The sequence below is a fragment of the Homalodisca vitripennis genome, chromosome 4 (assembly GCF_021130785.1).
Source record: "Homalodisca vitripennis isolate AUS2020 chromosome 4, UT_GWSS_2.1, whole genome shotgun sequence".
Lineage (NCBI taxonomy): Eukaryota > Metazoa > Arthropoda > Insecta > Hemiptera > Cicadellidae > Homalodisca > Homalodisca vitripennis.
In genome coordinates this window covers 133617749-133632788 of record NC_060210.1, presented here as the reverse complement: position 1 = coordinate 133632788, position 15040 = coordinate 133617749, and the positions used below count along the sequence as shown (strand labels likewise).

Here is a 15040-nt window from a genome sequence, read left to right as displayed (position 1 = left end):
ATGAAGTTTGTGGAACGTACTTACTTTGCAGTATGATTATAAATCATTAACGATGATAATATTGGAGGTTTGTATTACTGTTCCCATTATATACAATTCTAGAGTGATTCTTTTTAATTATTGCATGAAATAAACTTTCGAAATGCTTTCTACATGGTACGGTAATACAAGATTATATACGTGGTTCACAATGATGATACAGATTTTAAAATATGTATGTGAAGTTTTAGATATATACAAAGATATCTAGATGAGCATCGTAGCGAATCATGTTAAAACATATTTTAAAATTTGCCGTATTAGTTTCTTAACTTGTCGAATAAAATTAATCTAAAAGTTACTTTAAAATAAATTTTCTTGACCTGTATCCTTGTATACATATATATTATAAATTATTTTTTTATTTGGTGGTAAAACAGTGGAAAACATCTAAACAGAAGAATAAACAGATTTTACTAATTCAGTACTCTGTGGTGCCATTGTTTATATAGAACTTAATTTTATGTTGTCTAGGATATTCTTCAATTTCAAGACAAAATGATGTACAGATTAGGAGTATTTAAAAAAGACAAATCAGCTTTGATGAGGAGGCATACTTAACAACAATTAACCTATAAAGAAAAAAGACAATGGGATAGTTTATAAAAATGCGTTAATCAAGCAGTTGCTTGTGGTACGCTATTAGTACATTTCTTACATCTGACATAATAATACAACGAATTTCAATTAGAAAGTTTGGTTTAATTAAAAAAAAAAAAAAAAAAAAAAAACATTGCACCTTTTCACTGTATAAAGTAAAATATACCGTAGATTAGTAGTAATGTATGATTTTCTGATTTATATTAGTTAAATAGTTATTAAATTGCCTTAGAACAATACAAATTCACAGATTTAGATATCTGTGTCACTTTTGCCGCAAGAACGCTACAATGCTAGTATGTTACGGCCTGAAAAAGGAAAATTTTATTCTTTACAAAGAAATAAGTTTTAACTTTAATTATACTAAGAACTTAATCTTGAACGATTAGTTTATTGCAGCTTTAAACAATTTAAATATAAAGTGAAGATTCGGATTGTCATTAAGACAGTTCAATCGATTTTCCGCTGATATCAATTTTATTATCAATTCATATTTTAGCCTTGTAAGGTAAAATTGAATGTAAGAAAATATAAAACTGATTTGTATTGGGATACTTTTTTTGAAAGATTATTGGCATTTAAATTAGTCAATCCCGCAGTAAAACGCCTGAAGATAAGGATATACTTTTACAGCACATATATAAATTATGAATGAAGTGAAAGATCATGTAATAAAAATAACATTTCTTCAATTAATATTATACTTTAAAATGCCGTTCATTTTATTCTTTACAAATATTTTATTTCCTGAAGTCATAATTTATTCCATATGGAACAAGTTTAATTGTTTTTCATCTATAGCTTTTATTCTGGTTATAATAAGTCAGATTTAGACAAATTACAGAACAATTATTAAAATTATATACTAATTTAAATAAATTAAATACGACAAATATTTTAAAATGTACAAATAGTAGTTAACTAAAGGGCTGTAGTTAAAAATAACGTTATATTCTTCTGGCTTCGGGGAATTCATATTATACGATTTATAAAAACTATTAAAAACCCTATTGGATTACATTAATGATAGTTAGATATAGTGATGCAATAATATCGTTAACTGCTGGAACTTTATTAATAAGACCAAAATTAAAGAATGTCTGCTTTAGCTTAAGGCACGAGGAACTTTCATTAAAACGTTAAGCTCACCGCTATTTTACTGCAATCTCTCAAACTATCTCAGTATTTAGTAGTATTCTATAAAATAATTTCGCACTGCCAATATAAAATAAATATTCTATAAAATATTTATTGGAATCACACTGTTTACTTACTAGTAAAAGGGAATTGTTAACAGGGTATACTGTAACAGACTATTAAATATAATTATAGAACGTAATAAATACTCAACCAAAAAGCAGATATTTCAATTCATTCCTTTGTTTTGACGTAATATTTCGGCTCATTACACCTGATAAATACTGATAGTTTAGACATTTAATGCTTATTACACATACATTACATAATGATTCAGAATACTGACTCAGTAGACTACTGATTCAGTGACTCGTAAACTCTAATAGTATTCCTCACCTACACAAGCGACGTCAAGTTAATGTTAATTGATAGGCACCAAACCTTGTATTCCAGTTTGTATTGGTTTTGAAGTATTTAAACAATCTTAAACAATGGGTGTTCCAAAACTTTGTACAAAATTTTGAAGCAGTTTTATGAGTCTTTTGAAACAACAGTTTAAGGACCCATCAGTGTAGCAGAGTCGTTTGGGAAAGCTGGAACGGAATACAATTAATTGAACGGCAAGACAATCAAGGCGCCAGACTAGCAATATAGACACACGACATCGTTTGTGGTTGCCTACCTTGCGCCTTTATATAGTTTCATGATTCAGTGAATAGGTTTGAGATTCTAACATAATATCAACTTAAAATGGTATTAAAGCTTTTGTTCTATATTACGTAATCAAGGCTGTCCAAGAAACATTTACGTTTTGCACACACAATGTTACCTTTAAATATATACAAAATACTATTGCACTACCGTAGTAAACTATTGTATTGTTAATTGAAGACAATCAAGGCGCCAGACTAGCAATATAGACACACGACATCGTTTGTGGTTGCTTACCTTGCGCCTTTATAATAGTTTTATGATTCAGTGAATATGTTTGAGATTCTAACGTAATATCAACTAAAAATGTTATAAAAGCATTTGTTCTTTATTGCGTAATAAAGACTGTCCAAGAAAAGATTACGTTTGTATATACAATTTTTACCTTTATATATACAAAGTACTATTGCACTACCGAAGTATACAATTGTATTAATTGAACGGCACGACAATACAGGCACCGGACAATATAGACACACGAAATTGTTGAGGTTGCCTATCTTGCGCCTTTATATAGTATGATTAGGTACCTATATAGGTTTGAGATTGTAAAATAATTTCAACTAAAACTTTTTAAAAGCTTTCACGAAATCGAGGCTGCTCAACAAATGTTTACGTGTTCTATAACCTCTTATTACCTTTTCTTATACAAAGTACGTACTATTGAACTACCTCAGTATACTATTGTATTTTTAATTGAACGACAAGACAATCAAGGTGCCAGACTAGCAATATAGATACAAGATATCGTTTGTGGTTGTCTACCTTGCACCTTTACATAGTTTCACGATTCGTTGAATAGATTTGAGATTGTAACGTAATTTCAACTAAAAATGTTTTAAAAGCTTTTCTACTCTATTACTTAATCGAGGTTGTTCATCTAACCTTTGCTTTCATTTTTATATAAAAAGCAATATTGATCTACCAAATAGAATACTTTAATTTCTAAACACATTATTTCAGTAAATACTGAATACGACTATGAAAAAAAGTAAAATAGCGTTTTCAGCAAAATCTGTCAAGATTTTTCTGATAAATTGAAGAACATAGTATATTTTCTATCCGTTCTCTACAAAAACATGTTAAATATATTAAATGAAAAAGCACATTTACAACGAATGTTTTTGTATAAAAAGTAAATATAAAACTGCACTGCTTGTACGATATAGGAGCACAAATTATTAAGTTTTACTGAAATCGAGATTTTACATAATAATTAGAAAATAATTCCAAGAAGTTAAGTTTTAATAATATAATAATGTTAGGATGAATATTCAAAAAGCCATATCGGTATAAAACATATGCCATCACAGAAAATAGTATCAAAAGACAAAAGCCAAAGACACAAGTATCAACTTTAGATTATACAATAAGCAATCAAAAAATGTAATTAAAAATATAAAATAAATCTCACAAGGTAAGAAATATAAAATGTGTAAATTGTAAAGGAAGAATTTACGCATAATGTGACAAATTTGACTTTTTTCGTTAAGCATATTCTGTAATGATTTATAACGTTAACTTTAAAAACATCTACCATATATCCGTGCAGAACGGAAATTATTATCCTACGATAGTCAGTTATTTAAAGTTGAAATGTATCGTACATATACACATAAATTCAATTGTCGTTCGGATAATTGAAACATTGAATTAATTAAAATAATATCATCCCTAACAACTAGAAATGGCCATGGACTCATGTAGGGTTAAACATTGGGAGTTATAGTGGAACCTCGTTATATCGAACTCAAAGGGAAGTACATAACTTCGATATATCGAGAATTTCGATTTAACGAGGTTCGATATACCAATGCTGTTTAGGGCATATATAGGGGTTTTAAATTATTGTTCTGTTATTCTTTATACCAAGATTAAATCAATAGGCTTCAATATATAGAGGTCCATAAAAACTATTTACATACCTGTATAAGACTAAACGTTCAACATCATGTAGTCCAAGATTTTAGAAAGGAAGGCATTACTACCTAATTATAATACCCATGAATTTTGATTATGATGTTTTATAATGCAAATATATCTTTTTTTAAATCAAAGAAAACGCCCTTGAATGTATGAAAAATATTTGAGATTGTGTGATATTTTAAATTGTTTAATAAAATAAACATAAACACTTAAAAATGACTCGGAAAAATTGATTTCGCTACTATATCCCTGTGATATTAATCTTAAAGATTTATTCAGACCAACTCAAATTCGACAAATTACACAGTTGAGAAATGAGCGAATTTAGAGAGTGTAGCATATATTTCACATATTTTGATCAACGGAATAATATTAGAATTAATAGCAAAAATGCAGTATTAAGCTTCAAAATATGTCAAGAGTTCTAAATGGCTAGCTGTAAAATCTCGCAAGATGAAATGCGATTATAAAAAATATGATAGAAACTGTTAAATTAGTCACTGTTCCAGATGAAACCGTTCCAAATGAGGTAGTTATCCACTACATGTTCCTGAACAAAGGTTTCATAATCAGATGGTAAGAAAACATGAATATACTCTATATAAAGTCGTCAAAGTTAAACATCAAATACATTTCTTACAGTCAAAATTAAAATAAATAGAGGACATTGGGAAATAAAAAAAACCTTATTTTTGTGTCCATCTTTTACAACTATGGAGCATTATTACGTTGCATTATCACCTGATGATTACACTTTTGGTTCTGTGTGTTATGACAACTAACCATATTTTACCTCAATAATCAGTTCCGTGGCTGTAAATAATGACTGTAGTATTTATTATTAATTTATATTTATACTTAATTTTTATGCTTCCTATGGGTATCTACACATATATATCCTTATACTGATATATATCCTTATACTGATATATATCCTTATACTGATATATATCCTTATACTGATATATACTGGTTGATGAATAGATAAATGCAAGTTGTATCGATACCCCTCTTCATACAAGATAAATAAGTTTTGTTGACAACGCTTTATTCTACTACTAAATATTTAACGATAGATTGATCAGCAATATATGATCATAATTGTACATATATTCAGCCTTTTCAAAAGACGTTTACGAAGATATAAAGCAATGAACCAAGACTACACAGGAAGCCGATTCTAATGTGGATGTGTAGCCGGCCGTTCAGTAATCTCTAATCGACCGAAGCCGATCCCTGCTAACATTCTAATCCACCCGTAACTTAAGCTATGGTGTAGGTTTCGTCACTAATAATGATAGAGCAATGAACCAAGACTACACAGGAAGCCGGTGCTACTATGGGTGTGCAGCCGGCCGTTCAGTAATCTCTAATCGACCGAAGCCGATTCTTGCTAACATTCTAATCCACCCGTAACTTAAGCTATGGTGTAGGTTTCGTCACTAATAATGATAAAGCAATGAACCAAGACTACACAGGAAGCCGGTGCTACTATGGGTGTGTAGCCGGCCGTTCAGTAATCTCTAATCGACCGAAGCCGATTCTTGCTAACATTCTAATCCACCCGTAACTTAAGCTATGGTGTAGGTTTCGTCACTAATAATGATAAAGCAATGAACCAAGACTACACAGGAAGCCGGTGCTACTGTGTGTGTAGCAGGCCGTTCAGTAATCTCTAATCGACCGAAGCCGATCCTTGCTAACATCCTAATCCACCCGTAACTTAAGCTATGGTGTAGGTATCGTCACTAATAATGATAACGCAATGAACCAAGACTACACAGGAAGCCGGTGCTACTGTGTGTGTAGCAGGCCGTTCAGTAATCTCTATTCGACCGAAACTGATCCCAACCAACATTATAATCCACTTATAAATCAAGCTCTTGTTTAAGTATTGTCACTGATCTTCCTTTCAGGATAGCTGTTATATAAAACTATATAAACAAAGTTACTGACTTCAAATTACTTTTCAAAATTTGCTCCAATAGTTTTTATACTTAGTTAAGTTATTGAACAATGCCTTACCACCTTGTGTAAATATATATACCTTAGTGTGTGAACGGAAATGAGAGCTTTTATGATGTGAATCTAAATGTTAATTCTCCTATAATTATACAAAAATGAACATATAATTGTTTGAGGCTTAATATTTTTCTAATGGGCAAAACCAAAAGACCAATAGTATAGCCGGATCTTTACAAAAGGTACCAAATCAATCCACGTCTATGCCCATTCTTAATAAACACTTGTGCGACGAAAAAACAAAATGGCTGTCTGTAAGGCCAGAGACACACGAGCGTTGTTAACGGACTTAAACTCGAATTTCTGTTTCAAATCTAATGCGTCTATTAAAATACCGATACAGGGATTACAAAAGAAAGCCAAACGGACGTTAAACACATCGGGGTGTGTACAGCTTTACGGTGGAAATTAAAAGCAGCAATATCAGCCAGACAAATTTATCTATATTGACGCCCGTTCTAGCATAAATCTGTGTTAACCAGCTACGGCGGACGTTACATACATACATACATATATTACTGACGAACGTTGGTCATGTGTCCAGTTACATTTATTCGCTGTAATCTGTGACGGACATCATCAACGAATGTTGGATAACGTTAGTTAACAACGCCCGTACGTCCCAGCTTGAAGCTGATTAGAATTTGTCATAATATATCAGCACCAATAATTGTACTGCGATATCTCGATGATATTGATTAGGTTATTCTGTACCTTATTCGTTCATGGCATCAAAATTCCAGCTTGTGTTTAAGAAAAATATGTTTTAATTGCAAAATAAACCTATACATTCCCGTCGAAATCAAACTGTTACGAATATCTTTTAATGTGGGTAAAAACTATAAGGATTTGCTTATTGCATTTAAACTCTGCTATGGACTGTCGAACTGTTTGTAGTAAGTTTATAAAGAAATTCTACAAACAAAAAAACAATAAAGAAATCGATGTCGTTTTTCCCAACTTTGATTGAAGAAGAAGAAGATTTTTGACAGAAACCGCCCATGGATATGTAATTCAGGAAATGACGAGAGTGACATCTATCTATACATTCAATATAGTTTTATATTTTAAAGTAGTCAATAATTTCCCAAGATTTATTTATTTACATTGCAAGAAGTTAATAAAATAAATACGTAGTTATTAGATATGAAGAGCTTCTAAGAGATTGCTTTGTGTAATCGTTTGAAAAAATAAATTGGAAATTCAAATTTGATGAATTTACAAATATACATTGTTGTCTATGAAGACGGTTTCAGTTAAAGTTTCGATGAAAAGTCTTTATTTCTCTTGTTAACAGGTATTTAATTTTATTATTTTTTTCGTGTTTTTGAAGCATAACTCAACAATTGCATCAGAGACTTGGTATATTGTTTGCCCCAAAATGACATTTCTTGTTTGTAAAAGCGGTTTCCCATTTCTTTTTAATGCTAAACATTCTTTCTGTTGAGTATTTATTTTCGTCTTGACATGGAATGAAGGATGACGTTTCTTTTTAAGGATGCCACAAATTAGCATAAAAGGTGAACTTTACCAACAACTTCTATTGACCGCAAGCTTCCGCGGATAGTCTTGCTTGGCTCACTGACCTTAATATGTTTTATATCTCATATTATCCGCATTTGAACTCGCATAAAAAGGGTTTATATATTCAAGGATTCAACCTCAGTATATGTAAGGAACTAAAAACAAATATGTTATGCGCATCATGGAAGAAGAATATTTGATTATTTAAATGCAAACAAAAGTGAGAAAGCCACTCTTCTACAAATCTCGTAAGTGCCATGTGAGGCGTAAAGGATCATGTTAAGCAATAAAATAAACTTATTTTAACTGTGAACATTACCATACCGAATACTAAACTTGGTAACTGCTGTGTGAACACATTCTCCATGGATCTGTTTATTAGCTTTGAGTAGTTTTTTACTTTTATTCTTAACGATAATAGTAGTTAAAACATAAAGTGCAATAAAAAGTCATATCATAACGAAAATGAAAGATAGGAGTTATGAACCAGAACCAATTTGCATACGAACACAAGAGAGTAGCTGATGTAAACATTGCCATGTATAGATGTTCCAGCAGATGCGGTGAATCAGCGGGTTTATCTTGCGGGGTTGTAATACAGTATCTACTAGTAACCAGGTGAGGGTGGGGGGAACATTGTCTCTACTCTTTATTGCATTCTGTAACATCATTCCCTCACATGCAACAGAGACCGACTATCACAGTTGACACATTTCAGATATTACACAAGAGAGTAGCTGATGTAAACATTGCCGTGTATAGATGTTCCAGCAGATGCGGTGAATCAGCGGGTTTATCTTGCGGGGTTGTAATACAGTATCTAGTAGTAACTAGGTGGGGGTGGGGGAACATTGTCTCTACTCTTTATTGCATTCTGTAACATCATTCTCTCACATGCAACAGAGATCGACTCTCACATGCAACAGAGACCGACTATCACAGTTGACACATTTCAGATATTACACAAGAGAGTAGCTGATGTAAACATTGCCATGTTCCAGCAGATGCAGTGAATCGGAGGGTTTATCTTGCGGGGTTGTAATACAGTATCTACTAGTAACTAGGTGGGGGTGGGGGAACATTGTCTCTACTCTTTATTGCATTCTGTAACATCATTCTCTCACATGCAACAGAGATCGACTCTCACATGCAACAGAGACCGACTATCACAGTTGACACATTTCAGATATTACACAAGAGAGTAGCTGATGTAAACATTGCCATGTTCCAGCAGATGCAGTGAATCGGAGGGTTTATCTTGCGGGGTTGTAATACAGTATCTACTAGTAACTAGGTGGGGGTGGGGGGAACATTGTCTCTACTCTTTATTGCATTCTGTAACATCATTCTCTCACATGCAACAGAGATCGACTCTCACATGCAACAGAGACCGACTATCACAGTTGACACATTTCAGATATTACACAAGAGAGTAGCTGATGTAAACATTGCCATGTTCCAGCAGATGCAGTGAATCGGAGGGTTTATCTTGCGGGGTTGTAATACAGTATGTACTAGTAACTAGGTGGGGGTGGGGGAACATTGTCTCTACTCTTTATTGCATTCTGTAACATCATTCTCTCTCACATGCAACAGAGACCGACTATCACAGTTGACACATTTCAGATATTACACAAGAGAGTAGCTGATGTAAACATTGCCGTGTATAGATGTTCCAGCAGATGCAGTGAATCGGAGGGTTTATCTTGCGGGGTTGTAATACAGTATCTAGTAGTAACTAGGTGGGGGTGGGGGAACATTGTCTCTACTCTTTATTGCATTCTGTAACATCATTCTCTCACATGCAACAGAGATTGACTATCACAGTTGACACATTTCAGATGTTACACAAGAGAGTAGCTGATGTAAACATTGCCGTGTATAGATGTTCCAGCAGATGCAGTGAATCGGAGGGCTTTCTCTTGCGGGGTTGTAATACAACATTTACTAGTAACTAGGTGGGGGTGGGGGGAACATTGTCTCTACTCTTTATTGCATTCTGTAACATCATTCTCTCACATGCAACAGAGAGATCGACTATCACAGTTGACACATTTCAGATATTACACAAGAGAGTAGCTGATGTAAACATTGCCGTGTATAGATGTTCCAGCAGATGCAGTGAATCGGAGGGTTTATCTTGCGGGGTTGTAATACAGTATCTACTAGTAACCAGGTGAGGGCGGGGAGGGGAACATTGTCTCTACTCTTTATTGCATTCTGTAACATCATTCCCTCACATGCATCAGAGACCGACTATCACAGTTGACACATTTCAGATATTTCGATTCTTCTGGGTCACAAAGTACTTCCTTTAAATTTCTCTGGGTAAAGCTTTACTTTGACTGCCTCATTTCAAAATTTTTCATAAAACAGTTTTAATCTAAAATAAGATTTGATCAGATGTAATAGTGAAGAAAACGACGTTTTTGATAAGAAACATTCATTTTAACAACGTACAATATTCGTTTGTTATTTAAATGCAAAAGGATTATATTGTGAATAAGAAACCAACAAAAGGAAATTTGTGGAAAGTCTTGAACATAGTTAAAAAAACTTCAAACCCGAGACTATTATTTAAACTAGAAACTATTATTAAACTAGATTGACTGATACTTCAGGCCATCAATGCATGGCTGTATCACTACATGTCATATACTGATGGCGACAAACGAAAAACATCCGTCCTAATAAGTAGTATCAGTAACAGATCTGAATACTCGATATTGAATGGTCTAAATTTATCATAAATCTGCCTAAGCATCATGATCCAACCTAATTGAGCAGCGCTGTTATCAGATTGACCGACCTTTGCCTTATCAACAAAGTACAGTAGTTATCACTGGTCATTCCACCTGTCGTGGCTATAGTTATGTTCACAAGTATTATTCTGTCCTCAAATAATACGTAACAGTTGAATAACAATATTGAGAATGAGGTAGTAAAATTAAACCTTTGCTCTTTTGTTATGTAAATCTATAGGAGAGCATTATCATTGTTCTTTTGTGCGTTATTGGATAAGATCAATTTTCAGGAAAACGGTAAAACTGCTAAATAAAAAACAAGAGAAAGTAAGAACCACGTGAAGTAGATGGAAAATAAATGCTCAACAGAAAAGATTGACGAGCGGTACTGAAACAACGGTTTCAAACAGTGAAAGTGTGGTACGATTACTAAAGTTGTTTTTATTTCCATTTTTACCAGTCCAATGGGAGAAATTAAATTAGAAGTGTTTTGTTTTTGTAGATGTTTTCTTGGCCGGTTACCTCAACATATTAGAGTTAATTTCCGCTCTTTTAGTCTGCTCTGGGAAAGGGATCTAGACTACCAAATACTCGACTGTACTCGGTGTCTGCGGAGGAGGTTAACACTTGACCGCCCCCTCCCTCTCAGCCCGGTCTCATCTGCCAACTTCAGGCCAACCCACCGCTACCCGCTACCCGCTACCCGGTACACTATAAATCATGAATCTGCCAATCTCGACACTTAGTGATCGTCCGTCTATCTACCTCAAATTGTAGTTTTTTTTTATATTTTACATTGCGTAGCGGATTAAAGCCAATATAGTCCATAGTCAGTTAAGTTGTGGTACTTCTGTTGATTCTTAGATGACTAATCTTTACTCTTAGAAAACCTGCCAGAAATTCTTATATTTGGAAAGCTTTTAAGAAGTTTCGGTGGAAACTGAAAACAATGTCACTAACCTGTCAATATAGTTAGTAAACTAATATTTAAATTACAATTATAATTTCAAACTGTGCTAGTTTGTGGTCTACAGCGAGTACTTTGATGTGTTTTACAGGGAATAGGCAAAATTATACCGAAATAAACCGATAAACTTCAAGTGGGAGGTGTGTTGGTCTCAAAAAATATTTATTTTTTATTTCGCAAAATCAAAATCGTAGTGTTTTCTCACCAGACACTTAATAGATTTAAATGGTAACATTAATCTGTAATGAGCTGTTATCTTAATGGATATCTTGTGTTATAAATCTGATAAAATACTTTTGTATGTATTAGTGATTTAATCAGAAGAAACTAGAGCAGCCAGTAAATGTTCTGTACGTTACGTTTTACTCAAAGAACAAACAGTGGGAGAAATGTTTTCAGAATATTTCGTTCTCAGCACTTATTTATCACCATTTTAGTAATGGAGAGTGAATCCTTAAAGCGGTAGGAAGTATTATTACTTACTGAAGAAGTCGTGAGGCGGCGCTGATGCAGTGGCGACGTTTCGGCGGGAAAAAGGGCCAGATTCGTTGTTAACAGCTGACAAGTGACAAGACTACGCGACCCTCGCTCTCTGTTAACTGACAAGTGCTAGACTCGGATGGCAACATGCCATACCACTGCCAGCCATGTCCATTGATCGACATGACTCGGTAGAGAACAAGAGTCAGATCATGCCGTACATGCCGGGGTCAGGCCCGGTTACTTGTATGATCATTGTAACAATGCTAACTTAGCTAATATTTTGTAATCACTGTTGCAGTAAATTTCCAATTTAATGTTTTATTATTTAATGTTGTGGTTACTTAATACTGTCTTCCCGAGTTTTGCCATCCAAAATTGTCAATACCACACTCAAAATCAAGTAACTAATATGTATCTCGGAATAGCGTTTGTTAATTGTACATATCTTTTATACCGCTGGCAATAAATTATAATATGCAATATCACCAAAAACCCACCGCAATGGAATTTCACTGTAATATTAAGGCTGAGTTAAACACCCACTTCCAGCGTAAGTCAGGAAGGTGATTCAAAATTGGCTTGTCTCAGACACAAACCAATTCCCAAGAACTCTATCCGTAAATACTAGTTTTTTTTTTATTTTGCGTATTTATAAAGTTACTACGCCGAGAACTTATTTTACATAACAAAATTAAACCTTTCAAGCATTAAATGATATCAACTAATTCTTGCCTTTTTGAATTTAATAATTAAAGCCAAGAGTTATGTTTACACATTCTGAACTGGTATGGTCAAGAATTTCTTAATTTTATAAGACATTAATATCTGTTCTTTGTTTATATTTTGTTATTGACGATGGAAGGTTTTGACAGGATAACACGATTTCGGACATTTACTATCCTTAAAGATTACGAAAGGCATAACACAACGTTTCGAGGTTTGGAATCTATCCTCTTCGTCAGGTGGTGGAGCTATTAATATATACAAAAAGAAAGAACGGAAAGAAGTAAAGAAGGGAAAGAAAAGGATCGAAAAATATGGACAAGCTGCTTGGAGTCCAGTCCAGGCGTTGTAGTTGCACAGGATGCAGTCCTGAGCACAAATCACAAGTACGAGGATCACAATCACACATCACACATGCACAGGCTACAAATTCAATTTTCAAATTCTTCTCTGCTAGAGTATGAGACAAAGTTAGGTAAAAATGTTTTAACTGAGATGTGAAAAATATGGAAGTTTTGATGACGGATTCATGGATTAGATTAGGCTAAGACGAGATAGTTTATTTCTGCGCTCAGGCATATAATGTAAATACTTTACATACAATTATAGTTGTATATCGATAATAGTGACAAAGGGGGCCAGGTTTGGTGCTTTTCAACTAAAACTTTGAAAATTCATAACTTGGAAAACTTAGTTTTATACTAGATATTACTAGATATATAGAAGTTTGAACGCATAAACCACCAGATTACCCAGGGTGGTGTTGCCTCGGTTCATACAATTATCAGTACAATTATACCCATCCTATATATAAACTTGGTTCTAATCGGACCAAGTTCCTGAGTTATGAATTTTGAAAGTTTCAATTTGATTGAAAAAAAAAAAAACTAAAAATCGGAGCCAGTTTTCGTGGTTATCGACATAAAACTGTTATAGTTTGCAAATTATTTTCATTATATTCTAAACGCAGAAATAAACGAGCGACTACACTCGAATGTAACCATAGCTACTATATTTCTAGTATTTAGTTTGAGGTTAGATTTTAAACTCGCCTATCTAACTTTTTAATCCAAGAGTAGGGTCTTGTGTCAGTGTATGTGGAGTTAGTGCGATGCAGTAAAGTTTTACACTGTCCATAACATACAAATTTACAATGTAAAGTAATATAAAAGATTACTGTTTACTAAACTCAGTCATTATTTATTAAATTAATAACTGTACTCACGAAATGGTGAATCAGATGACTTGAAATGCTTACCTAAAACAAATAGGTTAACGATTAGTTTATATTTTTATTTATAACACTGTTGAGTTCATAACAGTGATTGTTTGCTCGGAAAGGTGTCTGTGATTTTCGTTAATTTACCTGTGTTCTGGCTGCCGTAATCCACTTTACTCATCGAACTTCACACTATCTCATAGCAGTGAGTATCGTGTATTTATGTGAACACCCCACCACCTTCCAAATCCGTCGCTAAACGCATTTTCATTTTAATAAACCAACTTTTGTATCTAATAAACAAAACACCTAACGAACCTGTCAACGAACATCTGTGTATACATGCTAATGACGTCATCCATAGAGGAATCTACGCTGCGCGACTTCTCATCCACAGCCTTCTGAATCACACAGCGTCTTCAGTGTCATCACTATAAACATTTTTTATAATCTGGCTTTCTCGGCGGTGGACTGAGCAGCTGTTGAGGAAGTTCTGGATTTGCATCGTTCAAACACACACCCGTCATTTATTATTGGAATCGTCTGTTTATTTTCCCAGTAAAATGGCTAGTACTGCAACCACCTGTAAAGTTTGTATAAAACAGGTTCTAGATTCGGAGGAGGGGATCGCATGCAAATCAAAATGCAGCCGCTGGTTTCATCGAGCTTGCGTAAATATGTCTAAGGCTGACTACACCCAATTCTGCAAAGATACGAACAAGAGATGGCTTTGTAACCGAGTGGACTGCGTGCCCTTTCTTGAGGATCCTATCGTAGTTTTGACATCTAGTCTTAATAAGCTCATGAATAAGATTGATAGTTGGTCCGATCAAATAGGAAAAATAACAGAAGTCACAGAGGGCATCGGGGAAATAAAAACCGATATTGGACTTATCAAAGAACAGATTTCTATGCTTGAACCTCAAGTCTCAGCGAACGAAGCAA

At 33.8% G+C, this 15040-nt stretch overlaps 1 protein-coding gene across 1 annotated transcript in view; it reads right to left on the bottom strand.

Moving 5' to 3' along the window:
• The window catches only part of LOC124360196 (voltage-gated potassium channel subunit beta-2), a 143262-nt gene extending 128903 nt beyond the window's left edge, over positions 1-14359 (bottom strand). Inside the window, exon 1 of the mRNA XM_046813593.1 lies at positions 14243-14359. Within this exon, the coding sequence (XP_046669549.1) occupies positions 14243-14276 (34 nt within the window). The 5' untranslated portion in view covers positions 14277-14359. The remainder of the gene's footprint in view (positions 1-14242) is intronic.
• Positions 14360-15040: the final 681 nt, after the last annotated feature.